This window comes from Culex pipiens, chromosome 3, assembly GCF_016801865.2.
Source record: "Culex pipiens pallens isolate TS chromosome 3, TS_CPP_V2, whole genome shotgun sequence".
In the NCBI taxonomy this organism is placed as follows: Eukaryota; Metazoa; Arthropoda; class Insecta; order Diptera; family Culicidae; genus Culex; species Culex pipiens.
The window spans coordinates 107,837,223-107,864,694 of record NC_068939.1 but is presented as its reverse complement, the minus strand read 5'-3'; the positions used below and the strand labels follow the sequence as shown (position 1 = coordinate 107,864,694).

The 27,472-nt window shown below is 38.0% G+C and overlaps 1 protein-coding gene across 1 annotated transcript; it reads right to left on the bottom strand.

Annotated features, from left to right (window-relative positions):
* Positions 1–3,964: 3,964 nt before the first annotated feature.
* On the bottom strand, positions 3,965–13,702 carry LOC120422106 (MICOS complex subunit MIC27). Its single transcript, XM_039585469.1, has 3 exons — positions 13,541–13,702; positions 13,139–13,476; positions 3,965–4,399 (listed from the first exon to the last, which is right to left on the bottom strand). Exons 2-3 carry the CDS (start codon positions 13,470–13,472, stop codon positions 4,032–4,034), a joined length of 702 nt encoding a protein of 233 aa, XP_039441403.1. The 5' UTR covers positions 13,473–13,476; positions 13,541–13,702; the 3' UTR covers positions 3,965–4,031.
* Between the last annotated feature and the right edge of the window lie 13,770 nt (positions 13,703–27,472).

The window sequence follows — 27,472 nt, the reverse complement described above, 5'->3', positions numbered from 1 at the left end:
TTTCCGCAGTATGGTGTTTTATTCGCATCGTTTGGTGCGGGGCAATTAAATGCCACTATATCACATGGTCCTTTTGCTGATTCGCGCCCGTGGGGTTGTTCAGCGTACGTGCACATGTGTGCTGTGCGTCGCCAGGCTGCGCCTGTTATAATCTATCATGATTCGGAAATTGGAAAATGATTGGTTTGGTTGTTGGCTATTATCAAAGTTTAAATTTTGCGAACTTGTAAGCAATCAACCCGTTTTTTGAATTTAAAGTAATTGATTTCTACCAGCAACGTTTTCTAATGAAGCTTAAATTTGTAACATTTTGCAAATCCAGCTTATCTCAGTTCCGGTTTGAGATTTCCAAAAGAATGTCCACGTGGTTTATGGATAGTCCCTTAGGCTTCATCCATAAAGTACGTCACGCTAAAATCAGCCAAAATTTGCCCCCCCCCCCCTCCCCCCCTTTGTCACGCTTTTCCTATACTTATAACATGCATTGTCACTCTTGCTCAGACCCCCCCTCCCCCCCTAAAGCGTGACATACTTTATGGATGACGCCTTATGGGATTTTGGCTATACGGGAGGCATTGGCTATAATGAGTCTCGCCGTTGCTTTTTGCGAGGCAAGGCCTGCTTCGATCGTGTTCCATCCTTGCCCTGATAAAAAAGTCTAACTAACAGGATATCGTTGCCAAATAAAATTACTATTACTATTACTATTACTATCGTGTTTGGCCTGCGTCGTTGTTTCGCGCGGGAGAAATAGAAGAAAAAAGTGATTTTGAAAGAAGCTGGCCAGTCTCGCCATTGCTCTTTGCGAGGCAAGGCCTGCTTCGATCGTGTTTGGCCTGCGTCGTTGTTTCGCGCGAGAAAAGTGGAAGAAAAAGTGTTTTTAACCAAATGCCACTTATTTATCATTATATACGCGCTGATCCCTGTTTTGCCTGATGGGATTGGAAGTTTAAAGATAGTTCGAGGATCCGTCTGGTTCTTGTTCTATGTTTAGGCGGGGCCAGACAATGCCCAATGACCTCGGAATTGGGCCGCTAGGATCTCTGCCATTCTGAAATGGGTCATTGGAAGCAGCGCGAGGGATGTCACCACCTAATACCCGGGACTGAGATAAGCTTTATCAGCATAACCCAAGTCTGATACAAATTATACTTTCCCATAATTTCGCTGCCGGCCAGCGGGTATTGGATTGGACCACACACACACACACACACACACACACACACACACACACACACAAACACACACACACACACACACACACACACACACACACACACACACACACACACACACACACACACACACACACACACACACACACACACACACACACACACACACACACACACACACACGGGAGGCATTGGCTATAATCGTATGAAAAATCATGCAAACATCAAAAAAATATAGTGTTTTGAAATCAGGATGATGTCAGCTTTCCATTGCACTTATAATTACATGAAAATTTTCACAAAGTACGTATTTTCCTGTATTTTGAAAATGCTATGTTTCTCTAAAAAATACTCAAAATTATTGTTATTGCAATATGGGTATCAAATGATCGGAATTTTCCATACATTTCAAAACGTAGTTTTGTAAAAATTTTGAGTATTTTCAAAAAAGTTGCAATTACATTCGAAATGTATGAAAAAATTCTGATCATTTTGATACCCATATCGTAAAAAACTTAAATTTTGTGATTATTTTTTTCGAATATTCGTAGTTTTGTGAAACTTTCGAGTACTTCAATGTAAAACCCCGATCATTTGATACCCATATTGCAATAACTATTATTTTGTGGTTTTTTTTAGAGAAAAAAATGGCATTTTCAAAATACAGGAAAAAAACGTATTATTGTATTTTTTTTTTAATGTAATTATAATTGCAATGGATGGCTGCCATCATCCCGATTAAAAAAACTATAATTTTTTTATGTTTGCATGATTTTTCATACGATTATCGCCAATGTCTCCCATATAGTCAAAATCCCATAAGCTCTGTGCTTCAGGTATGCACGCCTCGGTTTTGCATCCCTCATATGCGGTGCTAAACCGAGGCATGACTGTAGGGGAGAGTGGGGAGACTTGATCCCCTTTTTTTGTATCGCACATAACTCTGTCAATTTCTCACAAAACTATGAACTTTTTGCATGAATTGAAAGCTTAAACATTCAACTATGTTTGGCTGATAAGGGTATTTCATCAGATAAACTCTTCGAATCATGCCAAGCGTTTCAAAAAAATATTTCAAACCGGCATTTTCAAAATGTTGGGGGTAATTTGATCCCCCTTTCAACATTTTGAAGAAATCTTAAGCAAAATGTTTCTTATTCATCCAAACTTTTTATTTTCTATAAGTTACAGCAATTTCACATTAAACCTGTACGTTTGTGTTCAAAATATAACAAGTTTAGCATGCAAAATATTTAAAAACATAAAATTTTCTTTTTTAGACCAAAATTGAGCATGTTTACAAAAGCTGGTAATTTTTGTTTACAAAACTTTTGAAAAATGGTTCAAACTGCAATAAGTTATGTACAACTATACTAAAGGAAACTATGTACGAAACCCCAGCCCAATTACTCCCTAAACGCCCTTTTTTTAAACAATTGATTGTAAAAATAGTATGACGATAAATTTAACGTCAAATTCGTAAGGGGTTTGGAGTTGATATGTTTATCAAACAATTCATGTATAAAAAATATTTTTTTGAATAATTTTTGAGTGTTTTCTATACTTATCAAAACAAAGAAAAAAGATCTCTTGGAAGTTTTTTGCAGCACTTTTTAGAAAAATGTGTGTAACTCAATCTAAACATTTTTTAATTTTTTTCTTTGTTTTCTACAATGAGTTTTAGTTAATTTCGCACAACTTTCTAGAACAAAGCTAATTGTTTTACCCACATGCTGACGAGATACAGGCTTGGGATCAAGTGTCCCCACTCTCCCCTAGACGAAGCCCAGCCACACCCACACTTACCAGAAACAAAAATTAAGTGCTGAAAGTAAAAATTCAGTGACCCTGGGATTAACCGAGTGGAGTATCATGCTACGCTGGCCAAGCAGTTAGTTTCAAGGCTTTCTACCATATCTCTTTTTGGAAGAGCGGTTTTGAAGAAGGGGCCTGGAACTTCGAACCACCTGGAAGGCTTCCACAATAGTGTGAAGAACACATTTAGAAGCAAACGATTCTATGAAAATGTTGAGATCCTATGACGAGAGCGGCAATACACCGAACAGGTATCCTTGTGTGCTGAAAGGTTGTTAGATGCAAAAAATTACAGTGTAACAGGAGAAAAACAACCCCATCAATGTGTGAAGATTTTTTAACCGAAACAGCATTGATACTCGTGTGGTATAATGTGATATTTGGTAATGTTACATAGTGTGGTTCCAACCAAGCAAAACTACATTGTCGACGAGTGGAAGTTTGAAAAAAGAAGACACTTGAAAAACAGATTTTGAAAACAATGCCATGAAAGCAGTTTCAAGGAATTTGTTGATTTTGAGAAGCAATATCAAAATTTAAGTTTGATATGTATCAAGAAGTTTCATTTTAAGGATTTCGGTATTTCGTTTTACTAATCGAGAATATTCAATTATACATACATTCGGCTCACAGATCTTAACTCCAGGGAGTTGACCCAGGATATCCTGACACATTAGCAAAAATAAAAATATAAATTTGTTATTTACTAAAAATTCCTACAATTTTCAAATGGTCTAGAACAGTTGTTCCAAAACCATGCCTACTTGTTTACAAAACCGAATTTTAAATTTTCCAAACATTTTGAAAATATTTTAAATTGTATTGACTAGAAAAGCTTCCATCGACTCGAGTTTTTGGAATCGAGAATCGTTTGAAAAAAGACGACTTAAATTAAGTTCAATTTTGAAAAAAAAAAAAGCTTTCGATAATATGTCTATATAGATAAAAGTAAATTCTATAAATAAAATTCACGGTTGACAACTGTGCAATTTACTTTATTTGAAGAATTTTAATCGCTCGCAGTCCTAGCAACGGTCCACCTCACTTCTTCTCGGTGAAAACAGCATCGTACGCGGTCTTGGCCAAGCCCGAAACGCTATCCTTCAGCGCGCCCAAACTGGTCGGAATCGTGGGCAGTTCCAGCTGTTTGTCGCCGGGCTTTACGCCGTACACAAAGTTGTACCCGATGGTGGCGTACTTCTTGGCCTCGACCAGTCCGTGCTGGGCGTACACTTCCGCTTCCTGGGGATAGCAGATGGACGCAACACCGCCGGCACCAACCGACATGTACAGCACACGGCGGATGAACCCACCGCGCAGGCCAAAGATCAGACCGGCCACGCCACCAATCGCGATGGCACCGACGCGGGGCATTGTGTTGTCCTCCTCGTTCAAATAGTCACGAATAACTGCAAAGAGAGAAATGTAAGGAGGATTGAATTCACTGCGTTATGGATACGGTGAGGATATCTTATGTTTTATAAAAGAGTGATGACAAAAGATTAGCTTATTGGTAAATAACTTTTACTTAGGAAACATGCATGAATTAAACGGACGAAAAGGCATACATTTCGCCTTTCCGATTAAAAGTAGGTGACATACAGAAAAAGGAGACAAGAATTCTTCACGCAGTAAAATAAGGCAGGTTTGAATCAACAAAACATTTCGTTGATTCGAAAATAATCTTTTTTGTTGAATCAATGCGTAACTTTTTCAAAACAATAAAAGACTTTTGTGGAATTGAGCAAATCTAATCAACAAAAATTTTGCGTTAAAAAACCTCGTACAGAATGATTCTACAAAACATTTTTTTGAGTGTTGAAGTGAGGTAACTTTGATAAGCACCAAACATCAAAACAACGGATTCGGTGCTAATTTTTAAAACAAGGTCCCTAGTGCCTAGTAGGCACTGCCTACTGCCTATGACAAATCGGCTTTTAGTATCACATAACAACCTTGTCATAGCAAACTTGTTCCTTGGTCAGTTCACGCCAACATTTTTCAAAGAGAAACGACCTATCCCAATTGTAGTAAACACGGTTTTTTTTATTTATTTATTTTATACTACAGCCATCTCGACGATGGAAACTGAAAATGTCGTCAAACGACCATCCACTGCAAATTTCCAAACTAGACTGAAGACCAGGCCCTGGCCACGATCATTCCAAGAGCGCACACACACAACCGACTCTCGTGTGTGCATCGCAGCAATCGATGACTTTGTCTTGTCGCGCGCTCTCTCTCTTTTTCCTCAAAGACGTTTCGCGTTGCGCAACAGACAAGCGTGAGGCACTCACACTCAAACGTTCACTCACGCGTTGCTGGCTAATTCACTCCGCAATCAACAACCGTCGAGTATCGACTCTAACATTTCAAACGGCCATACGTAAATGTAGCATTTATTTTGTATTGAATATTTCAATCGATAAAGTTATTTTGCTATTTTGATTATCCTCGTCTTATTCTCTACATTCTCCCCCTTCTCTACTCTTTTCTGGTTATTTTGAATATTACCATTTTTTTTTTAATCTGAGGTAGCAAAGTTAATATTTGGTTGAAAAGTTACATAAAATTTCTTTGATTATAAAGCATGATTACGTTTTTCTCACTCACATTAGCCCTCAAGGCGGCTGCTGATTTTTTTACTTTGAATTCTAATGTCTTTCCTGAAAACGCTTGCTGTGTATTGTTTTGGTTTTTTTTTTATTATTTTCATTTGCATCTGTTTTTTCATTCCAAATCAATTAATTCTCAACACTTCTCTTTTCTTTTGTCGTTCCAACAACAATAAGCCGTCCAGACTCATAAACGAACTAATTTTTATTTAAACTAACTATTTTTTTTTTTAAACTTGCAAAAACTCTTCTCTTATTTTATTTTCCATTTTCTTATTTTCATTTTCTGAATTATTTGATAAACTGAAATAGATTTTCAAACTCGATAAAAATCATTGAGACAGTCCCTTTCTTTCCAATTTTTGCAAAAAAAAAAAACTTAGTCCAATGATCACAATTTCAAAACTAATGGTTTTACATTTTCTCTTCTATACTTTATAGCTCTTTCTTTTACCTAAGAAAAAATACTTTTCTTATATTCCCTCCAGAAATCCAGTTCTATAATAAAATATATAGTGTGCTATATATATATATTTTTTTTTAACAATCCGTATTTTTTTTTTTTTATTAAAGACACTTTACCATTACAATGGCATTCGTGTCGTAATCAGCAATCATCAAAAATTTCCTTGCGCTTTAATTTCCTGTAGAAAAATATCCCCTTTTCATTTCCGAATTCAGAACAGAAATTTCTAAACCCATTTCACATTACTTTGTTAGTATTAGCTTGAAAAAAAAAATCTCTTTGATACAATTCCAAATAATTTGGTCTTTTCATTCCCAGAGGAAAAATCACTTTTATTTAATTTCCTACAAATATTAACTTAAGAAACTTCCAAAATTGTTCAATATTATTTTGTTTCTTGTTTCTTGGAAAAAAATACTTTTTGTTTTTGTAGAAAAAAAAGTACCTAATCCAATTTCACCGAAAAAATCAGTTATATCACAGACAAACAGACTCGTTTATCTATCGTTTATAACTAAGTAATTTTACTCCTTCTTTTGAGAAAAGAATCAATTCTTCTATTCTTCTATTTCTCCTAGAGGTTTAATACGTCAATCTACCATTTCTTTTGTTTTCTCCTAAAAACATTCTTTTTTTTTCTCTTGCATCCTCTCTTAACTTTCTGTTTCCTTTCGTCGATTCCATTTGAACTTACTTATTTCAATATAAAGTGCTAATAATTCATAGATTCAATTATACTCTTCCTGAATCTTAAATTGATATTTCTTGATCAAATTGTAGATATTTCCTTCAAATTATCCAGAATGTTAATTCCAGAGTTGTCGTAGTCAAAATAATAAAATGTCTGATTTTTTTTACAGTCATAATTATGCTTTCTACTGTTCTGTCAAATTGTTTATCTTTGTTTTTTTTTCTTTTGTATTTTTTTTTTAATTTTGCATGTTGTATTTGGTTTTTTTTAATCCTGTTGTATTTGAAAAGTATTTTAATCATTTTCTATTATTACTAACTCTTTGGTCTTGGTTTTTTTTATCTCCAGATTTTTTTTTTACTATCAAAATGATAATAAGGAATACATGTGTAATAACACGTAACCTCTTTTGTTTCAATCACTCTGATTTTCATTTTTTGATTTAAGAGTTGATTTTTTTTTTAATTCTTTTACTCAATAAATTTGAAAATGACTAATAAAACCCCTTTAGATTTTCCCTTTTTATATCTGGTTACTTTTATCTGGTTTTCTCTTATTAATGTATTTCCACTTTTTTTTACGCTTGAACTCTCCTCTTTACTTTTGTTCTGTCTTATTCACTTCACTCAATAAGTTATAGTTAATATTTTCATCTTTTTTTTTCAAACTCCATTCATTCATTAATAATATCTGAATTCCGTTTTTTTCATATTTGTTTTTGCATTTTTTTTACCAATTATTTTTTTATTCTTTCTCTTTTTTTCCTTTTTCTTTTCTTTCAATTCTCTTTTAGTTATTTGATCATTTTATTTTGTTTTAATATTTCATTTCATTATTGTTATTTTTTTTGTGAAGCACAAAATTTTCTATCATTCTTTCGTTCGTATTTTTTTGTTTCCATTATTTTTTTTTGTTTGGATATTTGGTAAGAATTTTTCAAATTCTTAACACCTTTTTTTGTATGTTACCCTTTTATTTTTTATATATTTACAGTTTTGTTTTTTTTAAACACATACTTTCCTCTTTCCTTTAATTTCCTCTTGTTGTGATTTTCTTCATAAATTATATGAGATAACATTTTTTTTACGCACCAACTATTCGTTATTTTTTTTCCTTTCCTTGTATTTGATAAGAAGTTCAATAAGAGCATTCCTTTGTGGATTTTACTGTTCAATTATGTTTACCTTTTTTTCATTCAATTTATTTTTCGCTCCAAATTTATCAATCAATGTTTTATTTATTATTAATTTTTGCGATTTCTTGTTCTTTTTATCATTTTTTTTAAATCAAATTTTATTTGATAAGAATTTGATAAATTTCCAAATTATTATCACCTTTGTCTATTTTACACTTTTAATTTTATTTATTTATTTATTTTATCTATTTTTGTCGGTTCTTTTTTTTTTCTTCTTTGAACCATGCTGTGAATGACCAACCAAACAAATAAAATCACTTTAATTTTCCTCTTGCTATTAATTCGGTCATATTTAGATCTTGTTTATGGTTTGCAATTAATTATAGTTTTTTTGTGATACACCAAACATTTCTTTCTTTTCGACAATTTAACAAAAAATGTCTTGGTTCCTTTTTTTATCTCGTTCTTTTTATATTCGATAAGAACTTCAATAAGAACTGATTTTCTCTATGGAATTAACTCTTCGATTTTAATTTACTGTATTGCTATTCTCTTCTTATTAATTTTGTGTTCTGTCGTGCTTCCCTTTTCTGTCACTTAATCAATTTGTGAATGAGCAACAATTTTCCATAAACACTTGAACTCTCCTCTTTCGTTTCGTTTTCTTGTATTCGATTGTATCAATAAGTTTAAGTAAACATAAACTTAAACTTATTCACTTATTCATCACATTTTTTTTTTAACTCGAACTCATCTTCCATTTTATTTTCAGCCATTTGTCTAAACAAAATTGTTTCCCTTTTTTTTTCTTATCAAATCTTAAATGATAAGAGCTTTTGATTTTCATATTTTTACCACAGTCTTTTTAAAAAAATCTTTCCCTTATTATTATTTTTTTTTGAGTAGCCAACAAAAAATAAAAACTTTAATGTTTTCATTGCATTCACTGTTTTTTTTTGTAACGTTTTCTATCCTTCTTGCGGCAATTTTTTTCTCGTTAATTTTTTTTTATTTTTTTTTAAATCACCTCAAAATATATTTGATAAGAACTTTTCCATTTTCCAAATTCTGATCACCTTTGTCTATTTTACTCTTTAATGTTAAGCTTAGCTGCTATTTTTTTTATTCATTTTGTTTGAGCCATGTCGTGAATGAGCATCAAACTTCCTATTTTCTTAATTAAATAAAAAAGATTTTCTTTATAAACTGTATTGAATGTTTTAATCTTAATCTCTTATTTTTACGCACCAAACTATTTTTTAATTTTTTTTATCCTTTTTCCTTGTATTTGATAAGAACTTCAATAAGAGCTTATCTTCTTTGTAGATTTAACCCTTCAACTATTTTTATTTTTTTTATCCTCTTTCATTGCATTCACTGTTTTTTTGTAACGTTTTATATCTTTCTTGCGGCAATTTTGTTTTTCGTTTTTTTATTTTTTTTTTAAATCATCTCAAAATATATTTGATAAGAACTTTTCCTTTTTCCAAATTCTTATCACCTTTGTCTATTTTACTCTTTAATGTTAAGCTTAGCTAGTATTTTTTTATTCATTTTGTCTGAGCCATGTCGTGAATGAGCATCAAACTTCCTATTTTCTTCATTCTCTTTTGTTGTGATTTTCTTTATAAATTGTATTGATTGTTTTAATCTCAATCTCTTATTTTTTACGCACCAAACTATTTTTTCATTTTTTTCTTTTTTTTTCCTTGTATTTGATAAGAACTTCAATAAGAGCTTATCTCCTTTGTGGATCAACTTTTGTTTCCTTTTCCCATATGTGTTATTTTCTTCTTTTTTTTCATGATTAGCGGTGATTGAGGGCATACGCTCCAACACCATATTGATTTAATATTAATTACCAGAAAGATTCAACTTGTTGAGGCATACGTCAACATTTATTTGTACAGTTGAGGCGTTCGTCAAACTGTTTTTATTTTCTTTTTATCATCAGTACAGTTGAGGCGTTCGTCAAACTGTTTTCTCTGTTTTATTGTCAGTGCAGTTGAGGCGTTCGTCAACTGTATTCTGATATCATAACTATCTCACTAACTTACCCACCAACTGCGCCATGTAGTAAACACGGTTTTTTTTATTTATTTATTTTATACTACAGCCATCTCGACGATGGAAACTGAAAATGTCGTCAAACGACCATCCACTGCAAATTTCCAAACTAGACTGAAGACCAGGCCCTGGCCACGATCATTCCAAGAGCGCACACACACAACCGACTCTCGTGTGTGCATCGCAGCAATCGATGACTTTGTCTTGTCGCGCGCTCTCTCTCTTTTTCCTCAAAGACGTTTCGCGTTGCGCAGCAGACAAGCGTGAGGCACTCACACTCAAACGTTCACTCACGCGTTGCTGGCTAATTCACTCCGCAATCAACAACCGTCGAGTATCGACTCTAACATTTCAAACGGCCATACGTAAATGTAGCATTTATTTTGTATTGAATATTTCAATCGATAAAGTTATTTTGCTATTTTGATTATCCTCGTCTTTATTCAAGATTAAATAAATATAATAGTTTTAATAGTTTTTTTTTTATCATTAAAGTCACTTTTTAAGAACATTTCAGTTTTTTTTGTCTGAGTCCTGTTTAATTTTCACGATATTTGATTATTTGGGTGGATGGTTTTCGTGGAAGTTAAAAAAATATTTTTTTGTTTTCTGTTCTGATTTTGAATAAAATTTTGAAGATTTCGTTACAGATTAAATTATTTTTGTTTATTTGTTTTAAATTTAAGTTTTTGAAAAGTGAGATGAATACTTTGAAAATATTTTTACTAGTAAAAATGTCGCAGAAAAGTTATATTATTTTTTGTTAAATCTTGCTTTGATATGAAATTCAACAAAATGTAAAGAGATAATATAGTAGCAAATCAGCAAAAAATGTTTCGCTATATCAGCCGAACATTAAAAAAGCAGTTCAATAAATGACAATTCGCATGCTCTACATTTTGGTTTTAAAATATATTTATAGCTTATTCATAAACCAAGTGATTTTTTTTAATAAGAAAAAGTGTGAAGATTTTTATTAGTTTTATTGAAAGAATAGTAGTAAAAAATAGTTTCTGTAAGTTTAACATAAAATTTCCATAGCTAATTAAAAAAATCACGATCCGCGAAATTTTCACAATTTGATAAAAAGGCAAAATTTTTAAAATATTTTTTATTTACAAATTTTTAATTTTCACCATTGAAATTTGGACCAACAGTTCCCGAGATATCGGTGATCAGAAATGGAGGGCTAATTTCTCAGCCCCACAATTTTTTTTCGAAAATGTTAAAACATGGGCACTTTTCCTAAAAAATATGAAAACCTGCTATACTTTCTTTTCAAATAAGTTACTTAAAAATGGCTATAACTTGGAAACTGTGCTTTTTATCAAAGATTCGCTTAAGAACTTTTTGTTTATAAATTTGAGTCAAAATTTTAAGTTTGCAAATTTTTTCGACCTTTTTTTTAATTAAAAAATTACTACTGTTTTGACAAATGTTGATTTTTTCGATAGAGAACACTTGAAAATCCTTGAAATTGGAATATTATCATGAATTTATTGACATAATTGTTATAACATGTATTGCATTTTTATTTTTTTTTTTTGATACTTTTTGTTGATTATATAAAAAGATTGAAAACAAAATACTTTTAAATTGTTCATTATCGAGTGATGATTTAGATTGGTTTTCGATCAACAAGAAAAATGAAGTTAGTCTCATTAATCCGTCATATTTGACAAGAGGGAAAGGTTGCCAAAAACGGTATGGCACTTTACCACATGTAGTAAACACGGTTTTTTTTATTTATTTATTTTATACTACAGCCATCTCGACGATGGAAACTGAAAATGTCGTCAAACGACCATCCACTGCAAATTTCCAAACTAGACTGAAGACCAGGCCCTGGCCACGATCATTCCAAGAGCGCACACACACAACCGACTCTCGTGTGTGCATCGCAGCAATCGATGACTTTGTCTTGTCGCGCGCTCTCTCTCTTTTTCCTCAAAGACGTTTCGCGTTGCGCAACAGACAAGCGTGAGGCACTCACACTCAAACGTTCACTCACGCGTTGCTGGCTAATTCACTCCGCAATCAACAACCGTCGAGTATCGACTCTAACATTTCAAACGGCCATACGTAAATGTAGCATTTATTTTGTATTGAATATTTCAATCGATAAAGTTATTTTGCTATTTTGATTATCCTCGTCTTATTCTCTACACCAATGTGACTGGAAGTGGACATTAGAGACCAATCTGTTAAAGCTCAAGAACAGACGACGGAATCGTCCCTAAAATGTGGGCAATCAGTGCAGTCGTTGAAGAACTTTGTAAATAAGAGACATTCTTTGAACATGCACCCGGAAGCGGCTACCCATATGGTTGACCGAAGAGCAAGTACCGAATCCTCCGAAAAAGGTGAGGAAGGTGAGCATAAGGATGAACCGTGGATTGTATACCAAGTCTTGGTGAAGCTGGTCACTGACACTGACATACCGTCCGTAAATTCTCGACTATCAAACCCACCCTGAGGAACAAAGCTGAAGTAATTCGATCTGTTATCCAAAGTGAAGTCAAGGGAAGGTGGTCAGCCAAAAGCTGGATATATTGGAACGCGTCTAGATTATGACGTCCTCGGAATTAATTAATGAGAAAAGAAGACCCAGTGTTCTACGTTCCTCAAGGATATCTGTGGTCAGAATCTACACCATCTCTACGGACAACGGCTCAAACATATTATCCACAAGCAATTTGATTGAAATCGACCTGAGGGAGTTTTTGAAAGAACTGTAAGTATTAAGATTGTTACACATATCAAATAATGAAGAAATGAATATACTCAAATTAAATTCGAAAGCAAAGCACAAGGCAAGCATTGTAACGAGAGTGAAGAGAATGAGGAACTCCGGAAAACTCCGGAGGACCGACCGTGATGAAGAACTGAAAACCGAACTCACGAAAAGCGACCAAGAGTTGTTGGATGTTGTCTCTGTGGTGCTATAGCTGCATCAGCTACCCAAGTTTCTGCTGAACGCTCATTTAATACTGTAGCGACGTTGCACAATATGTTGATTGTAATTTTGAATATCGATCTTTAGAAAATTTAGATACTTGAATAGTACGTTCCAAGAAGGGAAAGGTTGTTCCATTTCACTTGGAAATTTTTTAGTTTTAGTTCTATTGATGAACCAAGTGAAACCTTGTTTTTAGTCCGACAGTTAGTACTCACATTTAGTTTGCTTCTTGCCATCCTCGTACCAGTCCACAACCTGCTTCTTCTGGTCGGTGACGAGCTTGGTCGCCTCGCACATCTGGATCCGCACCATCCGGATGCCCTCCTCGATGGCCTGTTCCGGCTTCGAGATCGAAGACTTCTTGTGGCCCTCGCACTCGCAGTTGATTTTCTGGTTGATGGGCCGGTACAGGGGCAGCTCCGATGGTTTGCAAATGATCGGTTTCGTTTTCGGGTCGGCCTCCGAAGTGCCGCTGTCAGCTGCCTTCGCCGCCACGACGGCTGCTCCGAGCACGAACGGGGTCGTGCGGCCGCAGACACCTCGGATCATGGCGCTGAAGAGAAGAAAGGAGTCCCGGTTACATCGCGGTGCGACACAATAAGGCACAAACAACTTACAAATTCCTTAAAATTATGTAATTTGGAACGCAACGAACCGCCGCGCTACGAAAAATTTACACAGAAAAAGTTTTTGTTTTGACAGGGCACATATGATCTTGACATTGAGGCTGTCATGTGATTGCGCGCCTGCTGCGTCATCTTGCGGCAATCGTGGGAAGTGTAGTTTAGCAAGTAGTGTGTATCTTGGATACTGGCACTGGGAAAATTCTTATAAGAAAGTGTGGATTATGATTTTGTACGATTGAATTCACAATAAAAATTAAAAAAAAAATCTACATATTTGTTTTAATAAATAACAATAACGTTCATAATCACAAACATAAAAAAATATATAACTACTTCGCGGCAATCCCAACAAATATAAGTATCCAGACCCGATTATCCAAATACTTGATTATCTAAAGTTTTGATTAACCGAAATTCAGACCACTTCGAATCAACTAATATATCTAGAGTTTTTTTGAATAGGTCCTATAAACATATGAAAGACAATAGCTTATAGGTCCTTTTCAAAAAAAAAAAAGTCTGGATATTTTATAATCTGATTTTATGTTTTTTTTTTAATTACCCTTTCATAAAATACTCATTTCACAACAGTTTATGAAATCCTGACTGTAGCAAACGCTAACGCTCCAGTTGCGCATGCCTTTTAAAGAAAATCAATAATTTTCACAGCTCTTCCGTCCAGCACATTCATTTTGATAAGAACATCACTCGTGATAGGATCATTCTGCTGATAGCTCCCATTTTTTTATCAGTGTGTAATTGCTAGTGAAAATGTGATTAGTCCAGGTTTCCTGAGGAAAGTATCCAGTTTTAAGAGAGTTTATTCATTTCGTGAAGTTGATTAAATTACATTTTCTAACCTTTTCAGAATAAAATAACCATTTCTTTTAAATTATTTTGATTAAACATGGTATTCTTCCGTATTGCGTGAGGGCGTGTGAGATGATGTGTGACTGAGCATTATGATATCGATTTTTCACCGAATGACCTTGTGATTTCAACGGAGCACTAACAGATTTTTCTTATCCCCACCCAAATCTTTTAAAAACAACAGCAAAGTTCCTTTGCCTGCTGGCTGCCACTGCAGAAGCGCATCCACATGGATGAAACCGGCTGGACAATCCTGCGAATTCTTTCCCAGCGAAACAATGACGAAATTGCGAAGGAATTCGTGAAACTCAAGTCGGAAGCACGGCAGGAGATCGCGGCTCAGGGCTAAAAAAGTTAAACAGCATTGCGTGTTGCGTGGACCGAATCGTTGAAAATTAACTGTATTATTAATAAAACCAAAAACAAATCATTATTATAATGCTATTATTACAGTATTGTCACTATTAAAGATTATAGTTTTTTCTTACTGTACGTTTATTTTTTGTAAATAATCATCGATATCTATTAAAATTTGTTAAAATAACAAGTTACTTTTTATTTAAGCAACCATTCGAAAACTTCCTTACAAAAAAGAAATGCTTCAGATATTTTCAACCTTGCATTGCTACAAAGGAAAACTTTTCTATCAAAATATTTTTTTTTACTTTTTGACAAAGAACTTTGTCCTAAGGGCTCTATTCTGGTGAGGTGTCAATCCAGAAAACCGAAAAATGTCGCGCGTTACGAAAATGTTGCATGCTTGGTACTGGGGAAGAGGTCTGCGACGCAACAAAGCACTGTTGCGTGGAATTTTCCACACAGTTGAAACAAAAAGCGAATGATGAGGTTTGGGATAACCGGCACAAAAAGGCGGGGCATCCGTCACCATTTCGAGCCAATATAAACCCCGCTCGATCAGCCCAAGAAAATCATTCTATCGCTGGACGCCGAGCAGTGAACAACAACCTGGACCTGGAAGCAGATGGCCTGGAGGCCCAGAAGCAGTTGGCCGAAAAGCAGCTGGCCTGGAGCAAGGAGCAGCCCAAGCGGAGGCAGTCCAGCCGGAATATTCTGGCCACAAGACACGGAGTGGCCAGAACCCTCAGGAGTGTTCCGATGGAAGGCCATACGAGACTGGGCAATATGGGTATCAAACTTCTTGGTTTTTGGTACTGGCCATTTTGACAGTATTGGCCACAACCTGGAGTGGCCGGTGCCCTCAGGGAGGTTGTCCCGGGAGGACATTTACCGAACCATACGATTTTTGGCAATATGGGTATCAAACTTCTTGGTTTTTAGTACTCGTAATTAGAATGGCCATTTTGACAGTATTGGCCACAACCTGGAGTGGCCAGTGCCCTCAGGGAAGTTGTCCCGGGGAGAAATTTATCAAACCATACGGTTTTGGGCAATATGGGTATCAAACTTCTTGGTTTTTGGTACTGGTAATTAAAATGGCCATTTTGACAGTATTGGCCACAACCTGGAGTGGCCGGTGCCCTCAGGGAGGTTGTCCCGGGAGGACAATTACCGAACCATACGATTTTTGGCAATATGGGTATCAAACTTCTTGGTTTTTAGTACTCGTAATTAGAATGGCCATTTTGACAGTATTGGCCACAACCTGGAGTGGCCGGTGCCCTCAGGGAGGTTGTTCCGGGGAGAAATTTATCAAACCATACGGTTTTGGGCAATATGGGTATCAAACTTCTTGGATTTTGATACTGGTGATGAAAATGGCCATTTTGAAAATATTGGCCACAACCTGGAGTGGCCGGTGCCCTCAGGGAGGTTGTCCCGGGAGGACATTTACCGAACCATACGATTTTGGGCAATATGGGTATAAAACTTCTTGGTTTTCTAGTACTGGTAACTAAAAAGGCCATTTTGACAGTATTGGCCACAACCTGGAGTGGCCTGTGCCCTCAGGGAGGTTGTCCCGGGGAGACATTTATCAAACCATACGGTTCTGGGCAATATGGGTATCAAACTTCTTGGTTTTTGGTACTGGTAATTAAAATGGCCATTTTGACAGTATTGGCCACAACCTGGAGTGGCCGGTGCCCTCAGGTAGGTACTCCCGAGAGGACATTTACAGAACCGTACGATTTTGGACAATATGGGTATCAAAATTCATGTTTTTCGATACTGGTTATGAAAATGGCCATTTTGAGAGTATTGGCCACAGCCTCATAAGTTGGCCAACTGCGATCGTTTGACGTTTGATTGTTAATATTCGTTTTTTTTTTTTAAATGGAAATTGTTTGGGGGAAATATTTAAATTAATTTAAACGCCAAGCGTCAAAAGCTATAAAAATGCACCAAAAGCAGTGCATGAATCATTTGAAACAATAACTCTTTCGTGAATTTTTCGTTGGCCCTGAAAAGCGCCATTTTGTTGCATTGCAGCAGAAGTTGATTCTTGTGGTAATCTTCACGAGCGTCCATCCAAGTAGGCCTTGCTTTTCTCCTTCGACGTCGTTTTGGCAGCAATTTCACGCACACGCTGGCGTGTTTCTTCTTCTCGGAGCTTGCTCTTGATTTCCTCCAGTCGTTGTTTTTTCCGCTGCTGCTGCTACGATGTTGTCGGTTCGAACGATGACGATGGAATGAAAATCGTTGGCAAAAATGCTGCCTTCACGACTCCACGGCAAAACAAAACAGCCAATCAGAGAGTGGAAAGATTTTTTGCGTGGGTCAAAGCACGCGCTTGCTTGTTCAAGGCCAACTGCGATTGTTTGACACTTGCAAGCGAAAATTTTTAATATTCGTTCAAATTTTTTAAAAATGAAAATTTTGGGGGAAATATTTAAATTAATTTAAACGCCAAGCGTCAAAAGCTTTAAAAATGCACCAAAAGCAGTGCATGAATCATTTGAAACAATAACTCTTTCGTGAATTTTTCGTTGGCGCTGAAAAGCGCCATTTTGTTAAATTGCAGCAGAAGTTGATTCTTGTGGCCATCTCCTCGAGCGTTCATCCAAGTAGGCCTTGCTTTTCTCCTTCGACGTCGTTTTGGCAGCAATTTCACGCATACGCTGGCGTGTTTCTTCTCCTCGGAGCTTGCTCTTGATTTCCTCCAGACGTCGTTTTGGCAGCAATTTCACGCACACGCTGGCGTGTTTCTTCTTCTCGGAGCTTGCTCTTGATTTCCTCCAGTCGTTGTTTTTTCCGCTGCTGCTGCTACGATGTTGTCGGTTCGAACGATGACGATGGAATGAAAATCGTTGGCAAAAATGCTGCCTTCACGACTCCACGGCAAAACAAAACAGCCAATCAGAGAGTGGAAAGATTTTTTGCGTGGGTCAAAGCACGCGCTTGCTTGTTCAAGGCCAACTGCGATCGTTTGACACTTGCAAGCGAAAAAATTTAATATTCGTTCAATTTTTTTTAATATGAAAATTTTGGGGGAAATATTTAAATTAATTTAAACGCCAAGCGTCAAAAGCTTTAAAAATGCACCAAAAGCAGTGCATGAATCATTTGAAACAATAACTCTTTCGTGAATTTTTCGTTGGCGCTGAAAAGCGCCATTTTGTTAAATTGCAGCAGAAGTTGATTCTTGTGGCCATCTCCTCGAGCGTTCATCCAAGTAGGCCTTGCTTTTCTCCTTCGACGTCGTTTTGGCAGCAATTTCACGCACACGCTGGCGTGTTTCTTCTTCTCGGAGCTTGCTCTTGATTTCCTCCAGTCGTTGTTTTTTTTTCGCTGCTGCTGCTACTGCTACGATGTTGTCGGTTCGAACGATGACGATGGATTGAAAATCGTTGGCAAAAATGCTGCCTTCACGACTCCACGGCAAAACAAAACAGCCAATCAGAGAGCGGAAAGATTTTTTGCGTGGGTCAAAGCACGCGCTTGCTTGTTCAAGGCCAACTGCGATTGTTTGACACTTGCAAGCGAAAATTTTTAATATTCGTTCAATTTTTTTAAAAATGAAAATTTTGGGGGAAATATTTGAATTAATTTAAACGCCATGCGTCAAAAGCTATAAAAATGCACCAAAAGCAGTGCATGAATCATTTGAAACAATAACTCTTTCGTGAATTTTTCGTTGGCGCTGAAAAGCGCCATTTTGTTGCATTGCAGCAGAAGTTGATTCTTGTGGCCATCTTCACGAGCGTCCATCCAAGTAGGCCTTGCTTTTCTCCTTCGTCGTCGTTTTGGCAGCAATTTCACGCACACGCTGGCGTGTTTCTTCTTCTCGGAGCTTGCTCTTGATTTCCTCCAGTCGTTGTTTTTTTTCGCTGCTGCTGCTACTGCTACGATGTTGTCGGTTCGAACGATGACGATGGATTGAAAATCGTTGGCAAAAATGCTGCCTTCACGACTCCACGGCAAAACAAAACAGCCAATCAGAGAGCGGAAAGATTTTTTGCGTGGGTCAAAGCACGCGCTTGCTTGTTCAAGGCCAACTGCGATCGTTTGACACTTGCAAGCGAAAATTTTTAATATTCGTTCAATTTTTTTAAAAATGAAAATTTTGGGGGAAATATTTGAATTAATTTAAACGCCATGCGTCAAAAGCTATAAAAATGCACCAAAAGCAGTGCATGAATCATTTGAAACAATAACTCTTTCGTGAATTTTTCGTTGGCGCTGAAAAGCGCCATTTTGTTAAATTGCAGCAGAAGTTGATTCTTGTGGCCATCTCCTCGAGCGTCCATCCAAGTAGGCCATGCTTTTCTCCTTCGACGTCGTTTTGGCAGCAATTTCACGCACACGCTGGCGTGTTTCTTCTTCTCGGAGCTCGCTCTTGATTTCCTTCAGTCGTTGTTTTTTCCGCTGCTGCTGCTACGATGTTGTCGGTTCGAACGATGACGATGGAATGAAAATCGTTGGCAAAAAGGTGCAGGTGGTTATGTTACACATGACCAGTATGACAAAGAACTTAGCAGAAAAGCTTTTAAAATTAAGCCATTTTGTTGAATTATGCGTCAGATAAAATCAAAACATTATTGGATTTATATTTTCGCTCAATTTCTCTTTAAGCTCCGCATAAAAAAAACCATGATATCTTTATAATTCGATGTTTGTCCCCCAATCCGAACAATCGTGAGGTAGTGGTCTCTCCAGATTGTTGTCACCTTTTTCGAAATGGCCAGTATTGTAAACCATGAATTGTGATACCCATATTGCCAAAACTCGTTGGTTCAATAGATGTCTTCCCGGAAAAACTTTCCTTTAGGGCACCGGCCACTGCAGCTTTTGGCTAACTTTTTCTAAATTGCCATTTTCATTACCAATATCAAAAACCATGAATATTAATACCCATATTGCCCAAAATCGCATGGTTCGGTAAATGTCCTCCTTGGATTACCTCCCTGAGGGCACCGGCCACTCCAGGTTGTGGCCAATACTGTCAAAATGCCCCTTTTGCATTACCAGTATTGAAAACCATGAAATTTGATACCAATATTGCCCAAAATCGTTTAGTTCGTTAAATGTCCACCCGGGACAATCTCCCTGAGGGCACCGGCCACTCCAGGTTGTAGCCAATACTGTCAATTATTCTGGCTGGCCTGCCTCCGCTTGGTCTGCTCCTAGCTCCAGGCTAGCTGCTTTTCGGCCAACTGCTTCTGGGCCTCCAGGCCATCTGCTTCCAGGTCCAGGTTGTTGTTTACTCCTCGGCGTCCAACGATAGAATGATTTCCCAGGGTTGACCGAGCGGGGTTATATTGGCTTAGAATGGAGACGGATGTCCCGCCCCTTTGCACCGGTTATCCCATTCCTACGTCATTCGCATTTTGATGCACTGGTAGGGATGGGAAGTCGTAAAGGCAGCTTTTTTTGCCAGTTTTGTTCATTCCATCGTCATCGCTCGAACCGACAACATCGTAGCAGCAGCAGCTGCGGAAAAAAAAATCAACGACTGGAGGAAATCAAGAGCGAGCTCCGAGAAGAAGAAACACGCCAGCGTCTGCGTGAAATTGCTGCCAAAATTAAGTCGAAGGAGAAAAACAAGGCCTACTTGGATGGACGCTCGAGAAGATGGCCACAAGAATCAACTTCTGCTGCAATTTAACAAAATGGCGCTTTTCAGGGCCAACGAAAAATTCACGAAAGAGTTATTGTTTCAAATGATTCATGCACTGCTTTTGATGCATTTTGACAAAGAACTTTGTCCTAAGGGCTCTATTCTGGTGAGGTGTCAATCCAGAAAAACGAAAAATGTCGCGCGTTACGAAAATGTTGCATGCTTGGTACTGCGGAAGGGGTCAGCAACGAATGAAGTGTGGCAACAATGTTGCAACATTCTCGCAAGACAGTTCCAAGAAAGCAGGAGACGAGGCAAAATTTGCACCATGTTGCCACATTTCATGCGGACTATATAAGCTAACAGATAGCCTCTGAACAGTTAGTTTTGACCGAAAATCCGTCAGAGACGAATCGACGGTGGTAATTTTATTGCTCACACACACATACACACATTGAAAGACACAGGTTGTGCACCACCTTGGGAGGAATTCTGTTCTAAAGAACATTGTTAGAACGGTCACTCGGAAACCAGAATGATTCAAGGCAATGGGGTTGGGACCAAACTGGTAGGATATTGGCCACACCCGGAGTGGCCATGGCCCTGAGGGAAGGTTCTACCGGGGGGACATTTATTGAACCATACGACTTGGGGCAATATGAGTATCAAAATTCATGGTTTTTGATACTGGTGATGAAAATGGCCATTTTGACAGGATTGGCCACACCCGGAGTGGCCATGGCCCTGAGGGAAGGTTCTACCGGGGGACATTTATCGAACCATACGACTTGGGGCAATGTGGGTATCAAAATTCATGGTTTTTGATACTGGTAATGAAAATGGTTAGCCGGGACCGTGGTGTAGGGATAAGCGTGATTGCCTCTCACCCAGTCGGCCTGGGTTCGATCATCACGCCTTCCGTCGGAAGGGAAGTAAATGTTGGTCCCGGACTAACCTAAAAAAGGTAAGGTCGTTAGCTCAGTCCAGGTGTAGGAGTCGTCTCCCTGGGTCCTGCCTCGGTGGAGTCGCTTGTAGGCAGTTGGACTAACAATCCAAAGGTCGTCAGTTCGAATCCCGGGGTGGATGGAAGCTAAGGTGTAAAAAGAGGTTTGCAATTGCCTCAACAATCAAGCCTTCGAACACCTAGTTTCGAGTAGGAATCTCGCAATCGAGAACGCCAAGGCAATGCTGTAGAGCGAATAATTTGATTTTTGAATGAAAATGGTTATTTTGACAGGATTGGCCACACCCGGAGTGGCCATGGCCCTGAGGGAAGGTTCTACCGGGGGGACATTTATCGAACCATACGACTTGGGGCAATATGGGTATCAAAATTCATGGTGTTTGATACTGGTGATGAAAATGGCCATTTTGACAGGATTGGCCACACTCGGAATGGCCATGGCCCTGAGGGAAGGTTCTACCAGGGGGGGACATTTATCGAACCATACGACTTGGGACAATATGGGTATCAATATTCATGGTTTTTGGTACCGTCCCAAGTCGTATGGTTCAATAAATGTCCCCCGGTAGAACCTTCCCTCAGGGCCATGGCCACTCCGAGTGTGGCCAATCCTGCCAAAATGTCCATTTTCATTACCAGTATCAAAAACCATGAATTTTGATACCCATATTGCCCCAATATATATGGTTCCATAAATATCCCCCCGATAAAACCTTCCCTCAGGGCATTTGAATAAATTGATTACTCCTTTATTTGACCTCCTAGCCAAATGGTGTCTTCGGAAGAGTTGTTGTACTTGATAAGGGCTATCTTTTAAAGTTATTGACATACAGGGTGACGACCTTCCAGGATGTCAACCAAAAACTAACTCTGTTGGATGACGTTGTAGGGCTTTTGTGTATTGCGCAAAGTTGTAGAGGAGAAAATTTCATGAAAGTTTGTCAAAGGCGCCAAATTTGTAGCTTTTAATCTACTACGTCATTTTTGCAAAAATGGTAAAAAAAGCACTTTTTTTGTGATAACTTAAAATGTTAGCCTTTTAGCGGCCTACTATGTTCTGAAGAATTGTTTATGACATAAAATTACCCATCTTTGCCCAAGACAGCAAAATGTTGTGAGCCTTTATTGAGGAGTTATAACCATTTGTAAGTGATTTTGAGCATATTTTTAAGTTGCAATGTTTTCGAAATGGCGAATTTTGGCGCAAAACCGAACAATGCACATGAAAGTACACACTTTCAACTACATTTTCTGAAAATATCTCCGTGTCTATCGGTGTCGATTTAGAGATACAGTGGACTCTCTCGTTGTCGATCTTCTCGATATCAATATTACTCCAGCTGTCAATAAATTTTTCAGTCCCTTCAAATAGATTGCTTTGATTTTTTGTTCTATAATTTCATAACTCCTGCTCTCGACGGTCCCTTCAATATCGACAACGAGAGAGTCCACTGTATCTCAATTTGAATTTGACGGTTTTTAATCAATCTATATATATAAAAAAATTCGACGGTTTTGTTCGAACGCGAATCAGTTCAATACGGAGCGTCGGATCGAGGTGCTCTTTGTTGCGTTGGGTTCGTATAAGCCCAAGGAAGGTTTATACGCTTACTAATTGACACTTTGGCCACTCTGGAACCGATTCCGGAGCATCGGCAAATTGTATGAAAACATTTACGTAAACCCAAATTTTGATCATAGGAGGCTGAACAAGGAAAAAGCTAAAAACGTCAACAAACGAAAAAAGGAAAAGACGAAGTTTGTCGGGTAAGGCTTGTTTATTTATAATTTTTAAGCGGAATCTTATTGAAACGTGGTAATAATCAGTAAATTGAAAGGGTAAATTGATCGATTTTAATATTGCTTATTGCGAGATAAAATCACGTTTTTCCTTCGCTGTTAGTGACAGGAGATTATTGCCGCCTTATTACCGCAGTGTAAAAATCAGCAAGTTGAACTGAAATTCTGGTTGATTTGGCTTTCAACTTGGTTTGTTTTCAATATTTTCCAAAAAGTCAGCTCAAAACTCCAGGCAACCTTTGACAACAGCCAAAAATTTGTTCTGCGGTTGTCTTGCGGCTGTCATGCGACCATTATCTTGCGGTCGTATCACCGCACGTGAACTTTAATTATTGACGCTCGCAGTAAAACATTGTTCATGCTTAAAATTATGATACACATTTTAAAATTATGAATAAATACATGTTTTTCCCAAAAATAATGTAAGTGAAAATTTTAAATAATTGTTCGTATTTAAATTTTAAGTATTTCCTTTTATATGTGGTCACTCTGGAAAGGTTGTCGTATTTTTTCATAGACAATGTAATTTCCATAAAAATCGATCAATTTACCCTTCAATTTACCGATTTTCACCATGTATTCATTATGATTTCGAATAACATTTATAAATAAATTGATTAAAAATCGGCAAATTCAAATTGAGATATCTAAAAATATATACACGGAGATATTTTCAGGAAATGTAGTTAAAAGTGTGTACTTTCAGGTGCATTGTTCGATTTTGCGCCAAAATGCGCCATTTTGAAAACATTGCAACTTGAAAATAGGCTCAAAATCACTTAAAAATGGTTATAACTCCTCAATAAAGGCTCAAAACATTTTGCTGTTTTCGGCAAAGATATGTAATTTTATGTCATAAACAACTCTTCAGAACATAGTAGGCCGCTAAAACGCTAACATTTTAAGTTATCACAAAAAAAGTGCTTTTTGGACCATTTTTGCAAAACTGGCGTATATCTCGAGTAGATTAAGAGCTACAAATTTGGCGCCTTCGACCAACCTTCATGAATTTTTCTCCTCTACAACTTTGCCCAAGATACCAAAGCCCTACAACGTCATCCAACAAAGTTAATTATGTTTGACACCCTGGAAGGTCGTCACCCTGTATGTCAATAACTTCAAAAGATAGCCCTTATCAAGTACAACAACTCTTCCGAAGACACCATTTGGCTAGGACGTCAAATAAAAGAGTTATCAATTTATTCCACTTAATTTTGCCATTCCAAACACTGTGCAATGGCCACTCCGGGTGTGGCCAATCCTGTCAAAATGACCATTTTCATTACCAGTATCAAAAACCATTAATTTTGATACCCATATTGCCCCAAGTCGTATGGTTCAATAAATGTCCCCCCGGTAGAACCTTCCCTCAGGGCCATGGCCACTCCGGGTGTGGCCAATCCTGTCAAAATGGCCATTTTCATCACCAGTATCAAAAACCATGAATTTTGATACCCATATTGCCCCAAAGTCGAATGGTTCCGAGTGTGGCCAATCCTGTCAAAATTGCCATTTTCATCACCAGTATCAAAAACCATGAATTTTGATACCCATATTGCCCCAAGTCGTATGGTTCGATAAAGGACCCCCCGGTAAAACCTTCCCTCAGGGCCATGGCCACTCCGGGTGTGGCCAATATCCTACCAGTTTGGTCCCAACCCCATTGCCTTGAAACATTCTGGTTTCCGAGTGACCGTGCTAACAATGTTCATTAGAACAAAATTCCTCCCAAGTTGTTGCACAACCTGTGTCTTTCAATGTGTGTATGTGTGTGTGAGCAATAAAATTACCACCATCGATGCGTCTCTGACGGATTTTCGGTCAAAACTATCTGTTCAGAGGCTATCTGTTAGCTTATATAGTTCGCATGAAATGTGGCAACAATGGTGCAACATTCTCGCAAGACAGTTCCAAGAAAGCAGGAGACTAGGCAAAATTTGCACCATGTTGCCACATTTCATGCGGACTATATAAGCTAACAGATAGCCTCTGAACAGTTAGTTTTGACCGAAAATCCGTCAGAGACGGATCGACGGTGGTAATTTTATTGCTCACACACTCACACATGCACACATGGAAAGCCACAGTTTGTGCACCAACTTGGGAGGAATTCTGTTCTAAAGAACATTGTTAGAACGGTCACTCGGAAACCAGAATGATTCAAGGCAATGGGGTTGGGACCAAACTGGTAGGATATTGGCCACACCCGGAGTGGCCATGGCCCTGAGGGAAGGTTCTACCGGGGGGACATTTATTGAACCATACGACTTGGGGCAATATGAGTATCAAAATTCATGGTTTTTGATACTGGTGATGAAAATGGCCATTTTGACAGGATTGGCCACACCCGGAGTGGCCATGGCCCTGAGGGAAGGTTCTACCGGGGGACATTTATCGAACCATACGACTTGGGGCAATATGGGTATCAAAATTCATGGTTTTTGATACTGGTGATGAAAATGGCCATTTTGACAGGATTGGCCACACTCGGAGTGGCCATGGCCCTGAGGGAAGGTTCTACCGGGGGACATTTATTGAACCATTCGACTTGGGGCAATATGGGTATCAAAATTCATGGTTTTTGATACTGGTGATGAAAATGGCCATTTTGACAGGATTGGCCACACCCGTAGTAGCCATGGCCCTGAGGGAAGGTTCTACCGGGGAGACATTTATTGAACCATACGACTTGGGGCAATATGGGTATCAAAATTCATGGTTTTTGATACTGGTGATGAAAATGGCCATTTTGACAGGATTGGCCACACCCGGAGTGGCCATGGCCCTGAGGGAAGGTTCTACCGGGGGACATTTATCGAACCATACGACTTGGGGCAATATGGGTATCAAAATTCATGGTTTTTGATACTGGTGATGAAAATGGCCATTTTAGACAGGATTGGCCACACCCGGAGTGGCCATGGCCCTGAGGGAAGGTTCTACCGGGGGACATTTATCGAACCATACGACTTGGGGCAATATGGGTATCAAAATTCATGGTTTTTGATACTGGTGATGAAAATGGCCATTTTGACAGGATTTGCCACACCCGTAGTAGCCATGGCCCTGAGGGAAGGTTCTACCGGGGGGACATTTATCGAACCATACGACTTGGGGCAATATGGGTATCAAAATTCATGGTTTTGATACTGGTGATGAAAATGGCCATTTTGACAGGATTGGCCACACTCGGAGTGGCCATGGCCCTGAGGGAAGGTTCTACCGGGGGACATTTATTGAACCATTCGACTTGGGGCAATATGGGTATCAAAATTCATGGTTTTTGATACTGGTGATGAAAATGGCCATTTTGACAGGATTGGCCACACTCGGAGTGGCCATGGCCCTGAGGGAAGGTTCTACCGGGGGACATTTATTGAACCATTCGACTTGGGGCAATATGGGTATCAAAATTCATGGTTTTTGATACTGGTGATGAAAATGGCCATTTTGACAGGATTGGCCACACCCGGAGTGGCCATGGCCCTGAGGGAAGGTTCTACCGGGGATACATTTATCGAACCATACGACTTTGGGCAATATGGGTATCAAAATTCATGGTTTTTGATACTGGTGATGAAAATGGCCATTTTGACAGGATTGGCCACACCCGGAGTGGCCATGGCCCTGAGGGAAGGTTCTACCGGGGGACATTTATCGAACCATACGACTTGGGGCAATATGGGTATCAAAATTCATGGTTTTTGATACTGGTGATGAAAATGGCCATTTTGACAGGATTGGCCACACTCGGAGTGGCCATGGCCCTGAGGGAAGGTTCTACCGGGGGACATTTATTGAACCATTCGACTTGGGGCAATATGGGTATCAAAATTCATGGTTTTTGATACTGGTGATGAAAATGGCCATTTTGACAGGATTTGCCACACCCGTAGTAGCCATGGCCCTGAGGGAAGGTTCTACCGGGGGGACATTTATCGAACCATACGACTTGGGGCAATATGGGTATCAAAATTCATGGTTTTTGATACTGGTGATGAAAATGGCCATTTTGACAGGATTGGCCACACCCGGAGTGGCCATGGCCCTGAGGGAAGGTTCTACCGGTGCCATTGATTGAATAAATTTAATAAGAATTAATTATTCAGGATTAAATAAATAGGCAAAGAATTAAAAAATATAAATAAAAATAGCATGATTTTTAGAGTTTTGTACAAAGTTCTTTGTCATATTGGTCATGTAGAACATAACCACCTGCACCTTTTTTTACTTTTCCTAAATACCTTCACAAGATTTTAAGCTGATTTACTCAAATTAACTAAATTTCTTTTGACTTAAAATTTATATCATC

Bases quoted from the DNA above. Each gene is read 5' to 3' on its own strand.
- LOC120422106 (XM_039585469.1), bottom strand. From the start codon at position 13,472: ATGATCCGAGGTGTCTGCGGCCGCACGACCCCGTTCGTGCTCGGAGCA. The intron at 4,400-13,138 runs GTGAGTACTAAC...CTCTCTTTGCAG, and splicing joins TGGCAAGAAGCAAACTAAAT to TTATTCGTGACTATTTGAAC.